This window comes from Cajanus cajan, chromosome 6, assembly GCF_000230855.2.
Source record: "Cajanus cajan strain Asha chromosome 6, NIPB_CcT2T_4, whole genome shotgun sequence".
Classification (NCBI taxonomy): domain Eukaryota; kingdom Viridiplantae; phylum Streptophyta; class Magnoliopsida; order Fabales; family Fabaceae; genus Cajanus; species Cajanus cajan.
This window is the reverse complement of record NC_138522.1, coordinates 50,098,389-50,124,366: the sequence shown is the minus strand read 5'-3', so window position 1 is coordinate 50,124,366 and position 25,978 is coordinate 50,098,389. Positions and strand designations below refer to the sequence as shown.

Here is a 25,978-nt window from a genome sequence, read left to right as displayed (position 1 = left end):
TTTAAAGATTAATAATTAATACATTTTATTAAATTAATAGAACATACTTAAATTAGAAATATTGTAGTATAAAAATAATTAATGTATAACAAAATATGAATTAAATTATTTTAAATAAAAAATTATTATTCTAAATCTTATAAATAAAAACGAAGGCAATAAGTTATTCTGAAAATAGGAAATATGAAGATTATGATTGATATCTCAAAATCACTATTAAAAAATTGTTCAAACAAAATATTATTTTAATTATAATATTATAATGTTATACATTCAATTGATTATTAAAATAATCAAATTTTCACTTTTTTTCAAAACATACTCTAATGTTAATCATTTTTAAACCAAAACTAGTCATCTATGTAAATTCTTCACTCCCAATAACGTGGTTAAAAATAAAAACACATCCTTAATTAATTATATTTTTTTCACCAACACCCTTAATTGGTTTGTTTAAAATTATAAATGAAAGTAGGAGTATAAAAGATCATAATAAATAAATAAATATTATAAAAAAAGTCTACGAAGGTAGGAGTCCAACAGTTCTGGTCCGAGGGCACATGCGTCTTTCCACTTTCCTTTTCAGGAACCACAAACAATTTCACTTCACTAGAGACAAGGTCAAAAGTCAACACGTGGTGCTTTTCCCGTATATACCCCTCCCTGTCACGCAAGAACCGTTTCATTCATTTCCTGGAAGATGAAACAAGTTCTCTTCACAATCACACTCATTCACTCACTCACTCACTCACACTCTCTTACACTCGTAGAGTAGAGCGAAGAAATAACCCTAACCTAAACCCTAGCTTTCGCAAACGCATTCGTTGATCGGAATGGGCCACGTAGGTTCCAGCAAGGACGGCACCAAGGCCGGCGCGTCGATGGACATCTTCGGCGGCGACGACGACGACCTCGGCGACCTCGGTCCGAGCAACGCCGAAATCCTCGAAGAAATCGGCGAATGGAAGGTCCGCGAGCTCTGCAAGAAGGCCTCGATGCTGTTCTTCAACGAGTACGGTCTGATCAGCCACCAGATCAACTCCTACAACCACTTCGTCGCCATTGGCCTTCAGCAAACCTTCGATTCCTTCGGCGACCTTGTCATCACGCCCGGCTTCGATCCTTCCAAGAAGGGCGACAACGAGCACTACCGTTACGCCTCCGTCAAGTTCGGCAAGGTCAAGCTCGAAAAGCCCATGTTCTGGGGCGGCGAAGGGAACGCGCAGGAGTTTAAGATGCTTCCCCGCCACGCCAGGCTTCAGAGGATGACCTACGCTTCCAAAATCAAAATCGAAGTTAACGTTCAGGTATGACAGATTGAAGTGTGTGTAATGTAGGTTTGTTGCTATGCTGGAGTAATTTCTGATTCTGTGGATTGTGTGTGTGTGTGTGTGTGTGGATTTATTTATAGGTCTATGTTCCGAAGAAGGTTCGAAGTGATAAGTTTAAGACTGGGAAGGAGGAGTTCCTGGATAGAGAGATTCTGAAGGAAGATGACAGGGAGATTATCATTGGGAGATTGCCTGTCATGGTCAAGTCTGATTTATGCTGGATGAATGGGGCGGAAAAGTATGACTGTGAATTTGACCATGGCGGGTATTTTCTCATTAAGGGTGCAGAGAAGGTTTGTGTGTTTCACCTGTTTGTATTTCATTATTAACGATTTTTTAGGTTGGATTTGTGTTCTTGTGTGGATGTAGTAGTTCTTTAGGTGTTTTTAGTGTTTGGATGTTGTTTGATCAGAATTGGAGTTTCACCTTGGTAATATGAGTAACAAAAGTTTTTGTCGAAGGTAAAAACCGATTATTGAGGTAAATTTTCAATTCTGATCGGATAATAGTACCAGAAGAGCCTATGGAACTGCGTCCAAGTTTTGTCCTTTTGTTATTTTTGTTGGTCTTCAATGTTTGTTGTATGTTCATGATATGAATTTGTTTTGTTTGGAAAATTGTTGCAGACTTTTATTGCACAGGAGCAACTGTATTTGAAGAGGCTATGGGTTTTAAATAGTCCAGGCTGGGTTATTGCCTACAAGTCACAGATGAAGAGAAATAGGATGGTTGTTAAACTGGTAGGGAATTCTGGTGGCAGTGAAGAAACGGACAATGGGGACATGTCTCTGACTGTGTATTTTTTGTCTGTTGAGATTCCTGTGTGGATACTATTTTTTGCTCTTGGTGTCTCTTCTGACAGAGAGGTTGTAGATCTCATTGGATGTGGAAGTGATGATGCTAGAATTCAGAATATTCTCTTTGCATCTGTTCGTGATGCTGATGAAAAATGTGGATCATATCGGAGAGGTAAGTTTGCAGTTCAATATTTAGAAAGTAAAGTAAAAGGTGTCCAATTTCCACCTTCTGAATCTATTCAGGAGTGCCTTGAAATGTATGTCTTTCCGGGAATTAAAGGATTAAATAGAAAGGCGCGCTTCCTTGCATATATGGTTAAGGGTCTCTTGCTGGCTTATACTGGCCGCAGAAAATGTGATAATAGGGATGACTTCCGAAATAAGAGGCTTGAATTGGCCAATGAGCTGCTTGACCGTGAGTTGAAGGTGCACATTGCACATGCAAGGAAGCGAATGGCAAAGGCTTTGCAGAGAGACCTTTACGGAGATAGGGAAGTACGCCCAATTGAGCATTATCTCGACGCATCAATAATTACAAATGGTTTGCAAAGGGCATTTTCGACTGGAGCATGGTCACATCCATACAAGAGGATGGAAAGGATCTCAGGTGTGGTTGCAAATGTTGGGCGTACTAATCCCTTACAAACCATGGCCGAGTTGAGAAGAACACGGCAGCAAGTCCAGTACACGGGAAAAGTAGGGGATGCTAGATACCCGTAAGACACTTTGTTTGTTTTAGCTTATTATTATTGTTATTGTTGTTATTTTCTTTCTACAGTTGTGCAGGGACAGTGAGTGAAGTGCATGACAATTAAAATTGTTTAGTTCATTATGGCTCAAATTTTTATTTTTCTTTTTGCTTTCATTTATTATAACAGAAGTTTACTGTTGCAGGCACCCGTCTCACTGGGGAAAGGTATGTTTCCTCTCTACCCCAGATGGTGAAAATTGCGGACTAGTAAAAAATTTGGCTGTCACAGGGCTAGTAAGTACTAATGTATTGGACACATCTGAATCTATACTGCCTAAATTGTTGGAATGTGGAATGGAAGAACTTGTAGATGATACTTCCACTCGTCTGGGTAACAAGGACAAAATCTTCCTAAATGGTGATTGGGTTGGAGTGTGTGCTGATTCCAGTTCGTTTGTGGCAGAGCTACGAAGTAGAAGACGGAGAAATGAAATGCCTCATCAGGTTCACTTTTAATCTTTTGTTTTAAGTACTTTTGTATGCTCAACTGGTCATTTTATATATCTTTTACAACATTCTTTTAATTTGAACCATTTAGTAGATCTCACCTTGTGGGAAACGGTTTTTGTTATTGTTGTATGTTTTATTGAGCCATAAATTGTCAAATCTAGTATAGCCAACAAGTTCAACAGCTTAAGGCATGTCAATCTGCAGGACAAATGATATATTAACAAATAATATAGTTTCTGTTTCAGCATTTAGAAAATTAAGTCCATATTAACTATTAATTCTATTGTTTAGTTTATGCTTCGTGAGGACTGCGATTGCCATTCACTAATCTATGGTAAATACTTTACCTGCTTCACATGATTGAATTAGCTATCTGGACTTGCTTTTCTCTGTGAATAATGCTATTGTTTTCAGACGCCCTACCTCTGAATCAATTTTTCATTTGTGACCCTTTGCATGGAAGATGATATATTAACAAATTATTTTATTGTTACTGTTTAAGCATTTGGAAACTTGAGTCTATATTAGCTAATAATTTTATATCTTGTTTAGGTCTTTGTGAAGACTGATTGCCAATGGCTAACATATGATAAATGCTTTACCTGCTTCATATGATTGAATTAACTGTTTGGAGTTCCTTTTTCTCTGTGAATGATGGTTTTGTTTCCAGACACCTGCCTCTGAATCAATTTGTTGTTTTTGTGACCCTTTCCTGTATCAAACATTGTTATGTCCATTGGGTTCAGTTATGTATCGCGTTGTATATGCACCAATAGTCAGCCACTGTATCAGCTATCAGGTTTGGGGCACTTTGTTATTGCTATGATGAGATTGTCTTCTTCTGCTGGTCTTTTCATTGACTTCGTTAAGGATCATATTTTTTGTTGAGCACCTATTCTCTTTCTTTTAAAAAGGCTGTAGTATTTTCAATATATCACTTCGAGTTAGTTGACCCTGTTTCTTTAGAACCTAAAGATAACTATTTTCCATTGTAGGTGGAGATCAAGAGAGATCAATCTCAACATGAAGTGCGCATATACTCTGATGCAGGAAGGATTCTACGTCCTCTTTTGGTAGTTGGTAATCTACTCAAGATTAAAGATTTTAAATCAGAACGTTATTCTTTTCAATCTCTATTGGATAGGGGTGTGATTGAGCTGATTGGACCCGAAGAAGAGGAAGACTGCACTACTGCCTGGGGTGTTCAGTATTTATTTGGAAAAGAGGGAAAACGTACTGCTGAGTACACACACTGTGAACTTGATATGTCATTCTTATTGGGTTTAAGCTGTTCACTTGTACCGTTTGCTAATCATGACCATGCAAGGAGGGTACTCTACCAGTCTCAGAAGCACTCCTCACAGGCTATTGGCTTTTCTACAGTAAACCCGCTAATTAGAGTTGATACTTTGTCTCACCAGTTACACTACCCCCAAAGGCCACTTTTTCGAACAATGACATCAGATTCTCTTGGAAAAGCAGAACTGTGTCAAAAGGAACTACTTACAAAGGCAGAATTCTATAATGGGCAGAATGCAATAGTGGCTGTCAATGTACATCTGGGATACAATCAAGAGGATTCCCTGGTGATGAACCGTGCTTCGTTGCAGCGTGGTATGTTCAGATCTGAGCATGTAAGGAGTTACAAATCTGAAATTGAAAATAAGGACTCTTCGGAGAAAAAGCGAAAACCTGAAGACATTGTAAATTTTGGAAAATTACAAAGTAAGATTGGTCGAGTTGACAGCCTTGATGATGATGGCTTTCCATATGTTGGAGCAAACTTACAAAGTGGTGATATTATTATTGGGCGGTGTGCTGAGTCTGGTGCCGACAATAGTGTGAAGTTAAAACACACTGAGAGGGGTTATGTGCAAAAGGTTGTGCTGTCTTCAAATGATGAAGGGAAAAATTTTGCTGTGGTTTCGTTAAGACAGGTAACTGGTGAATTGCCAAACTACATTAATGAAGATTGCTTGTGAATGAACTTTTAGGAATTTACTGCAATGGACACTACTTACTGTATGCTCAAGTACATCATTGAGATGGGCATGCTAAACTATACTAATTTGTGCATCGTTGAACATGGACGTTTTATGTTACACAACTGAAAGCAAACTGTAATTTGATCACTGGATAAATCTATTATTTAATAATGTTGCAGGTTCGAAGTCCAGTTCTTGGAGACAAGTTCTCCAGTATGCATGGACAAAAGGGAGTTTTGGGATTTCTGGAGTGTCAGGAAAATTTTCCTTTCACAAGACAAGGCATTGTTCCTGATATTGTCATAAATCCGCATGCATTTCCTTCACGACAAACTCCTGGGCAACTCCTAGAGGCTGCTTTAGGAAAGGGGATTGCTTGTGGTGGTAAACTGAGATATGCTACGCCTTTCTCCACTCCTTCTGTTGATGCCATTACCGACCAACTTCACAGGTACAGTCTGTTGTATATTTTGTGAGCCATTCTTTAGAAGAGGAACTTTCATTTCAGCTCCTGCCCTTGCTAGTATGACTGATGTTTTTTATTTGCTGTGTAGTGTCTTCAAAGTTGTAGATGGTCTTGTCTTTGCTATATTCTCGCATTAAAATTAGGAATTATTTTGCCTAATTTCACTTTTAAGTTAACATGTATTTTGTTCTTGTTGTTTTACCGAGCCCTCACCCGAGTTACTTTTGAGAATATGGCAGTGCTGGATTTTCAAGATGGGGAAATGAGAGGGTATACAATGGGAGGACTGGTGAGATGGTCCGATCACTCATTTTTATGGGACCGACGTTTTACCAACGTCTACACCACATGTCTGAAGACAAAGTGAAATTCCGCAACACTGGACCGGTTCACCCGCTGACCCGACAGCCTGTAGCTGACAGAAAACGATTTGGAGGTATCAAGTTCGGTGAAATGGAGCGTGATTGCCTTATTGCTCATGGTGCATCAGCCAACCTGTATGAACGCCTCTTCACACTCAGTGACTCCTCTCAGATTCACATATGCAGCAAATGCAAAAATGTTGCAAATGTGATCTTGCGGCCAGTCTCCGGTGGCCGGAAAATACGAGGACCTCATTGCCGCCACTGTGATTCTGCGGACGAAATTGTGGTGGCCAATGTCCCGTATGGAGCAAAATTATTATGCCAGGAGCTCTTTAGCATGGGCATAAATCTTAAATTTGAAACTCAACTTTGTTAGACAGCACTATTAACATGTCTCTTGTTCATTTTGCTTACTTTGTGAATTCAGTGTAGATATCACTTTAATTCGTGGATGTTTTCTTGGATGCAAGCCACTTAGGAGTATTGCATGATGTCCTGAGCCCAGAGCGTTGAACCATTTCTCAATTGAATTAGATGTGCTTCGTTTGCTCAATTACAAATACAAATCGTCGCGACATCAAGATTATTCACCCTTCTAAAAGTGTTTTATTATAAAGTTTAATTTTATTCTTTAGTGTAACGATATTATTTTATACTCGCTTTCTTCACGACTTTACAATTATTTAATACTTCATTTTAAAATTTTAAAGAACTATCTATCTATCTATTATTATTATTATTAATTTGAAAAGATCAATTTCTCTACTCTTACGTTTAATTTTTCTTCGTTTCAAATACCAGGTATTTATATATTTTTTTGTTTTTTAAATATTTCTTTCTAAAATCTAATTAATTATATTATGTATTCATTTATTTAAATTAGTGTTTATATTTATCTTACATTTTTAATATTTTATTTTAATTTAAAATTTAGTTAAATTAAAAAAAAGGTTCAATATGTTTTTTTATGTTGTAGAGTAGCTATTTTTTATTTTGTAGAAGTTCAATATATAGGGATACTTTCTAGTTTAATAACATCATAGAATGTATATATTTCAAGGTTCATAAAATTTATTTAGCAGGAAGTCAACTTGAAAATATAATTTGGTACAAGTTTTAAAAAATATTCTTAGAAATTGTTATATTATGTTGTTGTCCCGAACCTTCGAACTTGAAACTTTATAATGGTATTACAATATTCTTAGAAATTATTGATTTTTAAAATAAGTTATAGTATGTTTTATTTTATTTTTATTCCCATAAAAAAGGTGAATAGATTGCTTTCACATGAGAATAAGAAAAAAATACTTTTTAACCCAATTGTTAGTTTTTCATTTTTTTCGTTCACTTTATTTTTCTTGTCATTCAAATTTTAAAAATTGAATCAAACATATTTTTATCTATACCCCATTCCTAATCATAATATTCTGATATTGCCATTTCTGAAAATTTTAAAAATATTCATTAAAACAAATGCCACTAAACAAGTGTTTATCTCATGGTCGTTGGCATTGCTTCATTGTTAATTTGGTTTTCTTACATCTTTCTGTGGCTGATCCATCAAAATAAATATACCACAATTTTTCTGAACAACGGGTAACTAATTTTCTTTTCTTTTTCTTTGCAACGTGCATTGGCTTTATTCATGTTTTGGAGGATACATATCATAAAATAATGTTAGATTGAACTTCTTGTTTTCTCCAGCTCTTCAAATGGAACAGCATAGGGTGAGTTCCAATCAGCATTAAAAATTTCCCTAAGTTGAGAGACAATGGCAGTGTTATATGTCCCAAAGCTGACACCAGCTGTTGTATAGAAGTAGTCCCATACAAGATTGCTAGTCCCAATGTGTGCCCTTAGATCACTAACTGCATATTTTCCATGATTGACTCTTGTAAATCCAGGGTATATATTTCCTGTTCTAGTTCCACCCTTGATGGCAGGTCCTGTCATGTTGAAACCTGGAACCACATAGTATTTTATCTCAACTTTCCCAGAGCATGTGTTGTATTTTGAGGAAGAGCAGAGATTGTTGGTGTAGAGGAGGGACTTCAGGTACACATCTGTGTTATTGATGAAGTGTGCCCAATATGCCACAAGTATCTGCACTGTTGCATTCTTAGAAAACACCACCTGTTTGGTTTAACCTTGTTAAAAAATGTAACACTAATTTTGAGAGAAATGAAATTTGAAAGGTCTAATTACTTGAGATGTGTAAGGTGGCAGTGGCAACTAGTGAGAATTAAAGTAGGAGCTTGTTTGGATAAATTTTTTCAAAAACAGTTTTAACTTATACATAAGTTAATTTGTAGAAGCTTTCTCTTATTAACTTTTCTAAACTCGTAGTTTTAATTATATAAAAACTAGTTTTAATTTAGAGAAAAACTTATTTAAATTTTTCTTCTTATTATTTTCTCTTAAAAATGCTTCTAAAGAAGTTTATCCTAACAAATTTTATATCACTGGTCACTCAAAATGGTACCCAACAACAATGTAAGAATTTCATGAATAATGATGCTTTATCTTCTAATATATTTAGGATGGTTTGCAAAAAGGTAAAAAATTCAGGGAGGAGGAAAAAACAAAAAGAACATACAAGTGAAGAAAATACAGAAAGCCAGAACACTTGAAGTCACCTGTGATATTGCAGAGGATAGGGATGACCAGTAAATTGTTTGGTCCATAAATTCTGACTGACCTAGCCAGTCCATGGTGCTGATTCTAACTGTCCCCTTTTTTCCAACTGACTTAATTGTTTCAATCCATGCCTGCTCATCAGCCTGATATTTGCCAAATAATAGCTGCAGACACCAATAATACTAAGATGACCCAATGAAGATTGGAAATTTAACATGTCCAATATTAGAGTACAATCTTACAACAGGGATTTCCTTTCTTTGAAAAATAATTGATATTAGCAAAAAAAATTCGCTAATGCAGTAGGGACATGAATGAATTTCCAAGAGTACGCCAGTACTTACAATGTAGAGTCTCACACATGCATGCAGAAAACAAGCCAGCAATATAAACTACTCACTCCTATATCAGAAGGACGGCCACATATGCTTCAAGTTTCAACCATCAGTTTTTGGGGGTATAAGCACTAATAATTACTTCAAAACCAACATGCTTAGGTGATTTGTTTTTCACTTCTCTAGAAAAAGTGACTCACCTCTCCAGAAATATGTTAGATCTTGACCAAGCCAACTTTAAGGGTGGAACAAAATTTCCATGACTAACCCACTGGACATCATATGACTAGTCTATTTCACATGCATTACATGAGATGTTATGGAAAAATGAAGGACCATACAACCTAGAGTTTTGTCTACTAATTTAAGATTATGCTAGGCAATTTATTTGCAGATTTAAACCCAAAGTTGGTCATTCCTAGCTAAAATATCCTATATTACACCAACCCTCAATCCCATGAGATGCATTGACAAATTTTATTCGATGGCTAATTGAGACTAGAACACCTAAACTTTCTGCTATTTAAGACCGATTTTGCACTCATTGTAAACAAGCAAGTGATAGTAGCACGGTTAGAAAATTATTCAAATTGTATGATTGTGCTTCCATGTAACTGTAAGTCAAGTAGTCAACCTATGTCTGATGTCTAGGTTTATGGATGCGTTACAGTAAACGTTACCTCTGAGGGTGCAAAAGATAGATAGCTGACTTGGGGGAGCTTTGTTGAAAGGTTACTCCCAGGAGTTTGAAATGAAACCTCAAACATATATGGGTCAGACAGAATAGGATATCCTGCAACATGAGGAGTCTTCAGATATTGAGGAAGAGGTGACCTGTGACAAATAATTAGATAGAGTAATAAATTAAAAAGTGAACCTTTAGGACTAACACTGCCTCGTGTGAACCATTCTGCCTTCTCAGGACAACAATTACAGAGAAGGAAGGAAATATAGTAGAATTTAAACCTTAAGAACTTTGTGAGGGATTTCGAAGATACAACAATAACAAATGAAATCTAGATAGAAAACCACACAAGTAGCAATTTATTGAAGACAAACTCTATGTAAACTTATTTTTATCATCAGGCTATACTTACTTGCACCTCTCTCTACGATCAACGAAATGCGACCAGCAAGGAACCTTTCTCTCAACTTGCCACTCTTGATCAAACACTTTTTTTGTGTAAGCTGAGGAATTAAGAGATGCAAGCGTCCATAAATTGTCAAAGTAGACCTCAACCTTTTTAGCTATTCCAGGACAATCAGCAAAATAAATTCCAAGTTCCTTGACCTAGAGCCAGAAGGTAATAAGTAATGAGACAAGTATCATGGGTTGAACAGATAACAGATGATCTACAATGAAGAAAATAAGAGCTATCTTAAAAATATTTGTAAATGATAACAACCAACAGAAAGGTAACATCAATAATCTGTGGAAAGAGGTAACAAGCAACAAAATACGCTTTCAATAAATGGTTAATGCTACACAATCTAGATTTGAGGATGCCACTAAAATATTAGTTGTCTATTCACATAAAAAATGTAATTATGTAAACACAATAAAACAAATTAAACATAGAACATGTAACAGTAACAAAGTTACCTGCGTAAGAGATTTCCAGTCATTGTTTGCAGATCCAAGATACACATCCCTACTGTCAGATATCCAAACTTTGGCATGGACAATGCCCGAGCCCCACCAATCCTCTAGCAGCAATGTCACATTCTCAACATTAGGCCTTCCGGAAGCAAGTTTGGATGGTTCTAAGGTAAACGTTGGATACACTCCAGAGTGGGACAGTAACCTACCTCAATATCCATTTGAAACATACAACATTAAGGTTGAGATTACCTTGTCTATGTAGAGCTTAATTTATAAACAAAAGAATCCATCCATCATCAACAAACCCCATTTTAAAGTTAATTGATTTATGATATGATGAATTGATGATTGTCAAACCGGTTGAGTATTCACTTTTCAAGTCTAAGTCTAAAACCCTTAAACATAGGCATGGTAAGCCAAATTAAAACGCACCTGATGCTAACATTACGTTCAGCAGCAGCATCTAATGCTTGATAAAGGGCAACACCTTGATGGGCACCAAATTCATGCATCTGATGTTGAGAGTAACCATAGTCCCCAGAGCGAGGATCGTTGGGAGAAGGTTGCAGCTGCCAGTACTGAGCAATTATGTGAAGCCTCGTGGTGGAGTTTGCAGCCAGCCACCGAAGCACATCCCCTACAACAACCCAATTATGAGTCATAGAGAGGTAACAATACCATGTCCATAACAAATTATTAGATAATTCTGGACCACCACGTATCTATAGTTCTGACTAATCTTTACAATTTACAAGAAAGAATGAATAGAACTTGAGGAAGTGTCATATGGAAATTAATTGAGATCACAGTAGTCTCGGACCATGTAATAATTTCTCGATCACTGATAGCATATAAATTTCTACTACTACATTTAATAATTGTAAGTACTAGTTTTACATACCAGTAGAGAGGACGCCGGGAACATGGGATAGGTGGGGCATATTGGTGGGAATCGATTGCACTAACCATGCTTTACAGTGGAGAGAGGATGATGTTGATTCACAAACACCGCTCAACAACACCAATATATTGAAACACACAAAGAAACAGTGGACACCAATCCTCGGAGTGTGTCTCATGATTCTATAGTAATTGGGTTTGTTAAAGTTGTTTGGTGCAATACAGATACTACCCCAGTTGACTTTTAATGGAGTCAAAGTGAAACTTGGACCAGCTGGATCTTTTTGGAATATGCGTGCGGTTAATTGCTAAGTAATCATTGCCTTTTGCCTCTTGAAGATCCGTTATACTCGGATGACGGATCCAATGCAGATAAGATTCTTTACATTTGGCTTTATTCCAAATTGATGTTCAGCGTTACTACTACTTTTCTGTCACTATTACAAATTTATTAAAACACTGGCATGTAAAAATTAATTTATCACGTCCATATTTTACAAACTTTTTTTTTAACAAAAACTAAAATTAAACTTTACAATATGTCTAAGACTTGGCACTTTTAAGTTTTAATCCCTATAATAGTTGTGCAATTTTTAATTTTTTGAATTTCAATTGAACAAATTAAGTCTAGCAATTGTCCCTTCTCTCAGTTTTTTGTTGAAAATCTAATTCTTTTGTAAAAAATCTAATTTTTGTTGACGTAATACTTACAAAGGCATCCTGGCCCCGCAAAGAAGGTTTATACAAAAATGTTTTGGTTCTAACACAGGAGCCTAGATTATGATCCCAGTTTGTTCACATTGATAGTTTCTATTTTCTTTTATTATTAAAAGAATGCGCAGAAAAAGACATGAATCATTGCTGCAGTTAGGTCCGATACAGAAGGCAACATATTAGGAATACCAAACAGGACCTACATATCCCTAACCCACTGACCATTCTGTATGATGGAAGGTCTTACAAGAGAAAGATAAACTACATTACATTTTAATGCAATGCTAACCAACCCTTTTCCTCATTCTGTGCATGCACTGCAATATAACAGTAACTTGACTTCTCACCACTTTACACTTATACAGCAATTTGCATGCTCTAAATAATCTACCAACTCCCTAAGAGACAGAATGCCTCTGGTGTCTCAAAGATAGGCTATATGATTTGGTATCTCCATGGCCTAATGAAGTTGGGCTACTAGAACTCCCTGAAGTCTCTGAGCTCCTATTCTCTCCTAGCCCTTTTCCCCCACTCCATAACTTGTCAAAGATTCTCCTAGACCGCGATGGCAGCAACTGAATGCCACTTTTGCTATTCTTCTTACTCAACTTCCCATTTTCATGTAACTCCTCCTCCTTGATCCTCAAATGACTCATCTGGTTCTTGAGGGGTTGGCACCTATCTCCAGCCGTTTTCTCACATCTTCCATCTCCGTTCATCGGAGACTGTGTAGGATCACGCCCACTATTGGTACCGAGTGTTTGAAAGCTGATAGAAGACCTGACCTGATCAAAAAAGAGAACCTGCACTACTACTCTAAGAGGAAGGCGTTCATTCTGCGCAGCATGCATAGAAGCGTCTGCTGTCAATTTCCGGACATCCATCAATGCACATAGCTTCTTCCTTTCAGCTTTTGTCAAATCTGGGTGCTCCTGAAAGCAAAAGAGTGAAGTTAATTACTAAAATAAATGTATCAATTAGCTAAGGCAAAACGTGTAACATGAGCAATCAGCTCCCTCTTTTCCTACTGAAGAAGCTGATCATAAGCATTTTTTTTTCTCTAGAGCAATAAAGATAGCAAGAACGCAAAAATGAGTCGGTCAATTGAATGACATGGTCAGAGAGTACTTCTAACTCTCAAGTATGAGACACACAATAATCAGAAGTTGAACTCAGCAGGAATAGCCAACAAAACTATGGAGAGTTAACAAAAACCAACCTTCAAGTAGATGTCTATAGCTCTGTATAGACCATCATGATCTGGCCTAGCAAAACCTGGAATGGATTGTGACAAATCAACAAAACTAGAGAGGCCAAGATTAGGATCATGTGCAATTTCTCCAAGATAACCATCCATCAACTTGCCAACATTCAATAAAGATCCACATGCTAAAATACATTTATCTTCCCCTCCATGTTTCTCCTCAACAACCTCCATACCGCGGCTTCCCTTTTCGTGATTCATGTATTGACTCAAAAGACCTTGTACCAAAAGAACATCATATGTGGTAATTTGGGGAGACCTTGCTGGAATCAATAAATCTTTGACACTGGCTTCATGCAATTTGAGGCCAATGCTCTTCATCAATTCTTCTCTAGATGACTCATTTGCTTCAACTAATATGGCCACTCTCAATAGCTTCAGCAAGAAACTACATGAACAACCGAAGCCATTATCATATGGCAATAAACAAACAATTGTTTCTACCACAGATTTGGTCCTTGAGGCATTGGCATCAGAAACCAATGTATCAACAGAATCAGGTATCCATCTTAATGCATAGGTTTTTAGTGCCTCCCCAATCACAACACCATCCATTCTTCCCTTTGATTTCACAGCAACCATTACTCGTTTGTAAAGATCAATGTCCAACTCACATATGTCTTCAACCCACCAATCCTTAGGAACAGACTCAATTTTCTCTAGAAATGTCATCTTGTCCTCAATAATTTTATCAGTTTCAGTTAACTTCCTATTATAAGTGTAAGACCAAGTGATGTATGCTGGGTCCACAGAAGTTTTAGAAGCTATGGAATCTATGCATCTTCCAACTATCTTCAAATCCTCAGACCATGGCAGAAGAGATCTACAAGTTTGGAGAACAATTATAGAATCCTTCCAGCGACGTAATATACTTGAGCTAAGAAACACCTCGATCTTTAAAACCAAGTTTCCTCTATCAACATCCTCAGTCATCTCAAGGTATTCAGCTGCACAACGAGCAGCTACAACATTGTAAGCATTAAGAGTAACAGTCATTCCATAACAGAATTTTGCACATATTTCAAAGGCCTTTGGCCCGCCAGGGAAATTATCCAAGTAAATATCATCAGAATTCTCTTCATTAGCTTTAGATACCAATTTTTGTAGTCGGTTGCTCTTTGACAGTAGAGGAAACTGCAACTCTTAAAAGCTCAACATTAGTTAACAACAAAGGGAGGAAGCAAAAAGCTAGTTGTGTCTCCTAAAACCCACACATTCGAGGGGGGAAAAATGCACACCAAGTGCACATATAAGAAAGCAAACTTGCCCAATCACATTAAAAATACAAAAAAAAAAATGTTTCATTGCATAATCTGGTAGTATTGAATGAAGAATATTCCCCAAATCACTGCAACCTAAATTATTTTGTGAAACTAGTCCTACATATTATTTCACTAGATTAATTAAATAAAATAATGAGTTTGTGTACTGAACAGAACAAAAGTTTTTTTTTTTTTTGACACCAACAGAATAAAAGTTAAGATGCCAAAAAAAGTGTGTACCTTGTGAAGATAAAACTTAACATCACCAAGATTAATGGTAACATCTGTAGCCAATTCAGATGACACATACCTGCATGATAATTAAATTTGGTTTGATAAGCATATAAAGGACAGATTTTTGTAAGGAAAACTAAATGGGTATGCATGAAACATTCTCTCTCCCTCCCCCTGCTAATATGTATGGTGAAATTAAAACTATGCCAGGAAGTGAGGTCCTTCAGCTAAAATAGTTTAACTAAGATGCATGCTGTTCATCTGTTATTGCACATTGTTCCCATCTTATCAGCAATCAAATAGCTCCCAAGGCCAAAACCTGATTATATGTTTGAAGTAAAAAAGAAACCTTTTCTACATATTATAGTGGCAGATCCAAAGTTTGCGTATTTGGATTAGCTTATTTTGAAGAAATAATAGTTTTTCTTTCCAACTTCTTCCTAAGAGAACTTTTGACAAAAATACCATTTCCCTGAAAACAATCTCTGGGAAGAAAAGCAATTGTCCGACTCATCCTCATGGGAAGAAATTTGAACTTGCGTAGAAGATCAATAAATTTAAAACAAAACAATTTAATCCCAGTTAATAAGTAATTGGACGCACTACCAAATTAATATTGATTAACCAAAGTTGTCTCTTACTTGCACACGTACACATACCACACGCATGACAGGTGACATTTCATTTTCAAGCATGCTTTAGAACAGACAGAAAAGTCACCAAACCATGTTAAGTTACATCTTTAAAACATTCCACCCACAAGTGAAACTCTTTAACCTTATTAATATCGGGGAACGAGTCCTTTTGCATGAATTCCCCCCCTTGCATATTTTCCCAGGGCCCATTAATGAGGTGAAGAAAACAGATACGTTGAGTATATTAATATTGTTTTTATTAAAAAGGCTTGTGTCCAGCCATAATTGAAGATGATGTTACTCCACATCACTTTACCATAGTTGGACCACAACCTCGTGACAAATTTCAAAGGATGGACCACGATCTCTTTGTCTCACCGTTTTTAGCAACCAGCAATAAAATTAGAATGTTAACATTAATTCTAACAAGAGGGGTGTGGACAAATCTTGGTCTTTATTTGAAGTCAACAAGTTCCTGAGTTATAGTGGCTGACTAAGCTTAAATGCATGTAATCATGTATGATGAAATGACAGTGTTATTGAAGTTGAATGATGAAGTGTGGTACAAAATGCATGCAGGATCTAAATAAGAAGGAAATGAAAGCAGAGAAAGAGGTTTGAGGTGACTAGTGGCACTGACCTGATAGAGTTTCCATCAGCTTGAAGAGCATCAGGCTTGGAACCTAACTTCATAAACTTCATTGTTGTTTTTTGCTTTCTCTCTCAAACCAAAACCAAAGATAATGTGATTCAGAGAAATAGAGTGCAGAACGGAGTTGAAATCTGAAGTCAAGTTTGCATTGCAGGTAAGGTAAAAAAGAAAGAAAAGAGAAGCAGACAGGGTGGCACTGCCACAGCCTCAGGTCTGATTGGACCATTTTGTCCCTACTCTTTACTCTTTTTATCCGCTTTATCCTTTTATCATTCATACTTTGGAACATGACGCTATCTATGTCGTCACACGTGCTGTTTTCCATTCTCTGCTGACGTAATAACGCAATTCTTTCTTTCTCCTTATATTGATTGACTCTTTGTTACACTTGCAACAACCAGTCCCAACCAAAATCCATTAACCACCAAATGCTCAAATGTTTCTCCAACACTCCATAATAATAATAATAAAAGAATGATAGATCACTTTCTCCGGTGTTTCTTCATAAATGCTTCTTTATTATCACTAAAATTTATTAAAAATCATAAATTTAGTAAATTTATTATTTATTTAATATGTTTCTTTAACGATAAAATTTACTAAAATTTATAATTTTTAATAAGTTTCAGTCAATTATATAATAAAAAATTAGAAACTTTATAAGTATAATAATTAGGTCACTATATTAAACAATTCAACTATTAACAGTAAAAAAAAATATAAATATAACTACTTATGATTAATATACTTATAATACATGAATATAAATGTCATAATATGTGTATATATACATATATATATATATATATATATATATATATTAATCTTGTATAAGAGTATGAAAAATAAATCTTAATTGTTGGTTAAGCAACACTACTATTATTCAGCATTATTATCACTAACATGACCTTAATACAAACTCTTTTGGCGGCCTATCTCTCCTCTATTTTCATATCAAGTATGATTATCACAGTCCAGTTATATGAAAACACACAAGGACAAACTAATATTCAAAAGAAATTAACATAAGAAGTATGGAAATAAAACAATTATATTACCCACATAAACAATTCAACTTATTTCAACATATTACAATATGTTCTTCAACTTGAATAACATAACACTGTAACTCATCACAATTTAACATGACATGTGAGCAACATAAAATATCAATGCATCACATGCATAACTTATCATTCAAAATGCACAACACTACAACATGGCATATGCATCACACAACTCAATAACTCAACCACATATGCACAAAGAATCAACTACATGTGTCATCATGCATTTCAACTAGGAGACCTTCTATAAGTGAGTGGTCTGAGTGATTTGACATTACCAAACTAACAACAACATGATCTTTTCAATTCAACTAGATTAACAGTCAATTTGAATAAAATTTCACATAATGGTTTCTCAAATTTCGCCACTTAAACTAGGAAGCTTAATATTCCTGCTAAAGTATAACAACTTGGATGTTAGCTTATCACAACATTATTTTGCATAATTAAGTCACTTATGGAATTAGCACATCGACTATCTTCAAAATACTACGCTCTTCTAGTACTTATTAGGGATTTTGGCTCTTAACCATGTACCTTACTCGATTGATCACTTTATGCATGTATTTCTTGACATTGCCCACATACAAATCAACATTAGTCGCTTTATAATCAATGTAGCTCAAACAAACCCCCATATTGTGGTTGCTTATAGCTAATATGTCTCAACCTTACTCACGTACCGTATCAACTGAAATCATAGAGAATATTCAACTACCCACTTTAAGGGTTAACTATTTAAGAAGGGTTTTCAATAATTGGGTTTGTAGAGCACCACAACAATATCTTTGTGATGGGATGTCCAACTTTTTAAAACAACCTCTCCTCTAACTATAAGTCAATCAACTCAACACAATGTCATGTCTTAAGCATCCTCAACACAACTACTCAATGCGGTATAACCTACAATTCATGTTATACTCCAACAATTTAATCAATTATATACATTAATGTATAAATAAATGATATCATATATCATACATCATACAACATATAAGTTCTCGTATTACTCATTCAATATTCAACACTTAGCCAAGAACAACAAATTTTAAATAGGCAATCCATGCTCGGCGCCATGCTTCCTACACCTAGCATCATTAAGGCGAATAGCTCCTAGGCTTACCCACGCTCAATGCCACTTGACCTACGCTTGGTGCGGATGAGACAAAGAACCTTTTTTACTATCACGACTAGCATGGCCAAACTTCACGTTTGACCTTATTTCAAGTAGAGAGTCTTTATATAATTCACTTTAACATCACTAAACTAGTGCCCAGTGTCATCTAGATAGTGAGCTCTATTTTGATCATGCCTAGCACCCCTTCCATTAAGGTCCAACATCATTAAGTCGAAGACGTTTCTCTTTCTTCATGCCCAACGTCATTCAATCCACGTCCGATGCGACCAAGTTAGAGATTTTTCTCTCTCTTCACACATGATGCCACCAATCTCGTGCCTGACATTATTAGAGCAGAGAACCACTTATTTGAGTCACATCCAATCCCATAAATGTGCACCTCGTGCCATGGTGATTTTTACACTTGGAAAAATTGCAATTTTGTTCAATCTCACTTGAAACTCAAAGATTTCTCACATGCATTGCACTAATTCTTACATATACATCATAAGTAATTCAATTCCAACAAAAAATATAACATGCAACCACAAATTCAAGGCAAAGATCATCATACCCTCAAGAGTCATAAAACATGCAAGAACTCAACAACTCATCTCTTTTACATGATTCAATTTAACCACCATTCATGAGAGAAATACAACACAACTTCAACAACACAAACTTCGCAACTCAACAAAGATCAAGCATAGATTCTCTTACCTCAAAGTCCTCAAGAATCATAGGAAAAGGAAGAAGACAGTGGTTTTTGAGCTAGCTTCGAACATCCTCAATTCTTATTTCTTCACTTTTGGAGTTGTAGATCACCTCTCAGCCACTAGAATCACTCCTCTTTACTCAATTGTAGATCTTCTTCGATCTCAAGAAGGGTAAGAAGAAAAAGGAAGAAAGTTATGGTCCAAAGTTTTTCTCTCTAAACTTTTTGAATAATTAAACTTATAAAGTCCACTACTAAAGAAAAACTTTATATACCTTCCCCTATAAACTTGACCTTTACTCAAATAAATTTTTAAACAATTAAAAAATAAAAAATTTCTTAATTTTAGAGTTTTTCAATAATTGCAACACAATCATCACAACATATATTTAAATCAAATCAACAATTATTAGTAAAACTATACAATGCTACAATAAGATTATAAAATATTAAATAAATTACACTACTAATATTAATTAACATATTTTTTGTCAAAATTAAAGTCGTCAAAATTAACTCTATTATTGGACTTGTTTTTTTTTTTTTTAGAATTGGTTTGATGGGTTAATTAGACTAGGTCTTGTTATTTAAAATTGGGCCTAAAAGGTACTAGACTTATATGGTCTTATAGATTTTTTTTCTTTTAAATTACTTGTAAAATTAATAATAATAAAAAAAATAATAACAGTTAGGTTAAGATGTATCAACTCATTTTTCACACTTGCACGATTAACTAGGACGAACTGGCTCATTTGATAGCTCTAGTCAGGAAAACCATGTCAGTTTAGATTGACATAGGCAATCCTATGCCCTACGTAATTAAGACAAATATATTTATTTGGAGTTATGTCCAACGTGATATTAGTTTTTGCACTTATGAAAAACTTAATTTTGTCTAATCTACCCAAAATGCAACAAGAACCTCATACCACATAGACAATCCAAAAATAATCTAAAATAACGCGTGCAGCCATCCTAACATCTAGATTCAGCCAATCAACTTAAGAACACTATTCAAAGTTATTCCTTCACAACATATTCAATTCATAACCTTCACCAATTCAAACATGCAATTGATGAATTAATACTATAATAATAAGCATTTGACATCAAATTATTCAAATCACAAAACTTTCCTTACCTCTCGAAGAATCAAATCAAGAAGAGGATAAGAAAACCACTTTGTACTACTTTGACTTAAAAATCTTTAGCTCCTTAAGCTAAGATTTCAACCAGTAGAAACTCTTTAAATTAATAATGTCAGGATCGAAAAAATTTATTAATATAGAGAGTTATTAATTTATCGATAAATTAATAATTATTAATTTAAAGAGGATGACAGCGAAGATGATACAGTGTCTTTGGAGCCTGTTATGCGAAAGGAAGCACTTATGGCGTCGAACACTCTTCACAACTTTATGATACAATATATACAAAAATATAACACCTGAGCTATTGGATGCAATAAGAAAAGTTAGAGATGAGCTCCAAGTAGACTTGAACTTTAAAGGAAAACAGACAACTATTGAATCATATTTCAATATGTAATATATTTTTTTCAGTTTCTATGAATTATTAATTTATGATTTTCTTGGGACCGAAAATTATAAAGGGATCTCTCGAAAAATTATTATCTTATTATTTTATCGAGTTTTTCAATTTTTTACATTGGTCCAAGTCGGAACCAGACAAATTTATTATTTTAGAGAGTTTATTAATTTACCGAGTATTAATTTAAAGAGTTTCTACTGTAGTTTTTTAGAGAACTTCTTATTAACTGCTCTCTATAATTTTTTAAAACATAAGTTATGAGATTCGAAACTTCAGAAAATCATTTTATACCTTCTTGAGCTAACTCTACTTATATTTAGTTCAAGTGTCCAATTTTACTCCTAGAATTAATTAAAAGTTATAATAAAGTATATATATATATATATATATAGGCTAAAATAGTATTTTAGTCCCTTATAATAATTGTTTGTTTCAATTTAGTTCCACTTTTATTTTTTGTCTCAATTTGGTCCCTAATAAATTAATTGGTTGTAATGTCGGACTTCCGTCCAAATTATTTAAACGGAGTTAAATATTGACTACGTGGATGCCACGTAGATGCACAGGTGGATGTCACGTGGAAGCCCATTTTTTTGAAAATACCTGGAACCAGAACAGCTCGTTCTGAAACCAGAATGGGCCGTTCTGGGTGTATTCTTGGTGTGTTAATTTTGCATCCGGAACGGCCCGTTTTAGCTGCAAAATTAACACACTAAGAGTGCAACCAGAACGGGCCGTTCTGGTTTTAGAACGGGCCGTTCTGGTTCCAGGTGTTTTCAAAAAAATTGGCATCCACATGGATTTGGTACAAAGCATTTCAAACACTGGATTTGATAATATTGTCAATGGAAATTAATAACTTCAATTGCTAAACAGTTGGGCTATACAGTGTATCACTAAGGACAATGCAGTGTATCACTAAAGACAATAGTAGCAGATTTTATTTCATTGTTAATCAAACTGGAGTGAATCACTTACTACCAAATTGACACTATACAGTAAAGGATGAAATGACATGGTATTTTTCCTTGAAGTCATTAACGATGTACCCCAACAACAAGAACCTATTCTTGAAGAGGTAGAACCTGAAGTAAAGGAAGAGGATACACAAGACTAACATTTCACTACACAACCACATGCAGGGACGAATCTAAGTTAATCATAGTGGGGGCACTTGCCCCCACTAAAAATTTTTTCATTCTTTTTTTTTATATATAAAATATTAATAATTTTATAAAATATATATTATTAATTATATCTTAATTATGTTGTTATATTTAATATAATAAATAAATTAATATTTTTTATATTTTATTTTATTGTTTAATTGTTTTTTATTTTGTGGTAAAATTATCTTCATTTTTAATGAAGAAAAAATTTACTTACTTCAAGAGTAAGTCTTGATAGATTTATTCTACTTAATAATTAATGTTCTATATCAAATTTTTAAAAATTTAATTATTAAATTAAAAAACTTTTCATGTATAGATCAAATTTATAATAAAAAATTAAAAAATTAAAAATCATATGATACTTCGTTAAATTAATTCAAATTAACATATAAAATATTTTTGTTTTAAATGAGTATAAAAATTTAGAGGATACTAAAAGAAAACAAATTAAAAATTTTATTATGTTTATCCTATTAATTTTTATCATTTTATTCCTCTAATTTTAAATAAGTTGCAAAAAATTATAAAGTGATACTTAAATATTTCTTCAGACAAAAAGAGAAAAAGGAAAAATTATCACTCTATTTATAAGATAATTTTATTTTATAAAAATAAGTAATTTTAAAATTTTTACCATAAAAAATTATTTTCCAAAATTATTATATTTTTTAATAAAATTAATATAGAATATTTTATTGTCTTCACGTTCTGGAACGGACCGTTCTAAATTCAGAACAGCCCGTTTCAGATGCAAAATTAACACACCAATAGTGCACCCAGAATGACTCGTTCTGGTTTCAGGTGTTTTCAAGAAATTTGACATTCACGTGACATCCACCTATGCATCTACGTGGCATCCACGTGGCAAACAGTTAACTCTGTTTAAATAATTTAGACGGAAGTCCGATATTGAAACCAATTAATTTATTAGAGACCAAATTGAGACCAAAAATAAAAATGGGTATAAATTAAAACAAATAATTATTATAAGGAATCAAAATAGGTTTTTAGCATATATATATATATATATATATATACTATGTGAATATACAAAACATGTTTAAAATTAGTACACATGGATATTTTATTTATTTATTGATATTTTTTAATATTATTCATATTTAATTATAAATAATTATAATAAATAAAAATAAAATTAGATTAAAAAAAAGTATTAAAAAAATGCAATAAATCTTTTTAATTTGTTGAAAAAAATTTCTAAAAACGATAAAAACTTGTGTTTAATATATGAAAGTTAAAGATTGATTTTGATTTTATTCATAATTTTTTATTTATTTATTTTAGTTGGTATAAATATGTCATTATTATCGCATATATCGTGATATCATCACCACTTATTCTTTTCCTTCGTCCCATCCGGTCATTGTCCCTCCCCAATTTTACTAATTACTTTTTATTTATTATTTTAATGTACAAGCGACGATAAGATTAAATTTTAATATCTTGTACGTATTATTTAAATTGATAAACTTACTTTATTAGTTGTTAATTTACTTTTATTTTTATGTTCATATTTTTAATTAACTTCTCTCTAGGTTTAACAAACAATAGCACAAAACTAACGACATGAATTATAACAAAACAAAAAAAAATATAGTAAGAACAAAAATAGAAAAGGACAAAAACAAAAACGTTCAGGACTAAAAGTTACTTAAATTTAATATTTTTAAGGCGTAAAATCAAGTTCTAAATATTCATAAAAATAAATAAGCTAGAAAATAAAATAAAAGGACCTTGTTTTAAAAATAAGAAATCAAATTTACAATATAAAAACATTTTAAAATTTTAAAATTTAATTTTAAATGTAAAACTTCATTTTCAAAAGTGACAATCTAACCTTAGCACTCGAGCATTTTTAAAACTTCACGATAAGTAAACTATAATATTAATTTAATAATTTAATTTTAAAAAGTAATTTAATTTAATCATGACATCTTTATGCATAAGGAGAATTTGAACCAACCCTTTTATTTTCCACTTTCCTTTGATGTGTTTCTTATTATTTTTGGCAGCTTCTAATTCTATCATTCTAGTGATACTGTACAACGTGTAAATCAAGACACGCGATTATTCTAGTTTGATTAGAGATTTCAACTTCAAAACTTAGATGTATAATTATATTAAATATTTATCGTTCTATGAAAATATTTATTATCTATAAAAGAATATAATTATTTTCATGCTAAAGTTTAATATCAAATTATCGCAGCGCCCAGTAAAATTAAAAATAGAAAAATGGCAAGAATATATTTATTAAGCACTCTTTTGACCAAACATTTTCTATTAATTTGTTGTTGTGAGTTTAAAAAACAAATTACAATTAATGATTATCTTGTATAATTTTTAATAAATAAGAATGTGTGTTAATAAGTAGAGCTTTCAAAATAGGTTCAGCCTAGTGAGTCAACCCGGCCCACCACAGGTTCGAGCCGGGTTGCGCAAAAAAGAATTTAGAAATTTCAATACGGGCCAACTTTAAACCTAGCTCACCCGGGTTGAACTCGTGGTGAGCCGGGCTGACCCACCAACCCATTAAAAAAAACTTATGCTTAAACTTTCAATTTATTAGGCTCAATTGCCCAAATGAGCATTAGGGTTTGAATTATTGGGCCTAAAAGAATATTTGAGATGATTTTGAATTATATTTGTTTACATGAGATTATTTAGATCGTATTTAGAATTATCATTTAATTATGATTTTGGGATTCAGTTGTATATTAAAAAAATTATATATATTTTTTAAATTAGGTGAGCCAGCCCGTTTAACCCACCAACCCGTGGTGGGCCGGGCTGGATTCAATTTTTTTTAGCTCACTAATAAATGAACCGGGTTGGGTTGACCCACCAAATGCTCAACTCGTGGTAGGCCGGGCCGGGCCAAGTCAAGTTACCCGTTTTGACAGCTCTATTAATAAGAGTATGCAATTAGTACTTCTCTTTAAAATACAAAAAGTGTCAACAACACTTTTATTAAATATATTATCTCTCATCATTGAAATTTGTTGAAAATTATAAGATTAGAAGAAAAAATCATTAAATAAATATGTGTTTGATTTCATTTTGATTATTCTAAATTACAATGAAGTATTTGTTAACGTGATATGTAATTCACATCAAGAGATTAGTTACAATTGGCTGTAAGTTGAAACAACTTTAACATTCAATTTGGCATAATATAAGTACAAGGAGAGTCAAGAAAAATGTGCAAAATTGTGATGATTTAAAATAATTAAACGTATTTGGTGTGTAAGAAAAAAAAATAATAAAGTGGAATAAATGTTGAATTCATTGATTTTTTTTGTCATCCTTTGAAGTGAAGAGATTTGAAGAGAAATAATGATTATTTACAATTGTATCCTTGTCTTTTATTCATATGAGTGCATAGTCAATTTGAGTTCCATGGACTTTTTGTCATATTATGGATAATTATAATTGATTATGACATATTTTTCATTATTTTAAGGTTTGGTTTATCCGTATAATCAATTATGACATATTTTTCATTATTCACGAACTTGATTTATCTATATAATCAATTATACGATGAACATAATCAATTATATGGATTGAAATATGCTTTTATTCTCTAAAAGTCCATATAATTAATTGTAGCACTAAATAATTGATTATATAAAACTCACATGCATCTAATAAATAAAAAATAGTTGAATCAACAAACTAATATAAAAAACATAATTATAAATTAATTTATAATATCATTTTAACTTTTTTAACTTAATCTAATATAAATCAATTAAAAAAAATCTTTCTCCAAATCCTCTTCTACTTCTTTTTTATTAAACAAATTTAATTTTCTCTTTTTTTCTTCTTCTTACTTTTCTTTCCCCTCACTTATTCACTCCCTTTCTTATTGCCAAAATCATTGTGTAAATAACTATTGCTTTGAATAAAAATTTATGTATCAAATTTTACTAATTTTTATAAAAAAAATCC

General features: G+C 33.5%; 3 protein-coding genes across 4 annotated transcripts; 1 reads left to right on the top strand and 2 right to left on the bottom strand.

The window, feature by feature from the left end:
* Positions 1-682: 682 nt before the first annotated feature.
* LOC109817088 (DNA-directed RNA polymerases IV and V subunit 2) lies at positions 683-6,737 on the top strand. Its single transcript, XM_020382281.3, has 7 exons — positions 683-1,307; positions 1,412-1,624; positions 1,958-2,844; positions 3,023-3,323; positions 4,325-5,266; positions 5,494-5,765; positions 6,020-6,737. Exons 1-7 carry the CDS (start codon positions 834-836, stop codon positions 6,519-6,521), a joined length of 3,591 nt encoding a protein of 1,196 aa, XP_020237870.2. The 5' UTR covers positions 683-833; the 3' UTR covers positions 6,522-6,737.
* Positions 6,738-7,635: 898 nt separating this feature from the next.
* On the bottom strand, positions 7,636-11,983 carry LOC109817099 (uncharacterized). Its single transcript, XM_020382294.3, has 7 exons — positions 11,622-11,983; positions 11,153-11,357; positions 10,721-10,922; positions 10,215-10,408; positions 9,798-9,951; positions 8,782-8,946; positions 7,636-8,278 (listed from the first exon to the last, which is right to left on the bottom strand). Exons 1-7 carry the CDS (start codon positions 11,797-11,799, stop codon positions 7,823-7,825), a joined length of 1,554 nt encoding a protein of 517 aa, XP_020237883.1. The 5' UTR covers positions 11,800-11,983; the 3' UTR covers positions 7,636-7,822.
* A 389-nt stretch (positions 11,984-12,372) lies between these two features.
* LOC109817105 (phototropic-responsive NPH3 family protein NPY1) lies at positions 12,373-16,527 on the bottom strand. Of its 2 annotated transcripts, none has more exons than XM_020382300.2 (4): positions 16,370-16,527; positions 15,101-15,170; positions 13,554-14,732; positions 12,373-13,266 (listed from the first exon to the last, which is right to left on the bottom strand). In XM_020382300.2, exons 1-4 carry the CDS (start codon positions 16,429-16,431, stop codon positions 12,733-12,735), a joined length of 1,845 nt encoding a protein of 614 aa, XP_020237889.1. In that variant the 5' UTR covers positions 16,432-16,527; the 3' UTR covers positions 12,373-12,732. The 2 variants fall into 2 exon arrangements, with proteins under 2 accessions (XP_020237889.1, XP_020237890.1); XM_020382301.3 differs by lacking the exon at positions 16,370-16,527 and adding an exon at positions 15,444-15,647 and having other exon boundaries at positions 13,554-14,545.
* Positions 16,528-25,978: the final 9,451 nt, after the last annotated feature.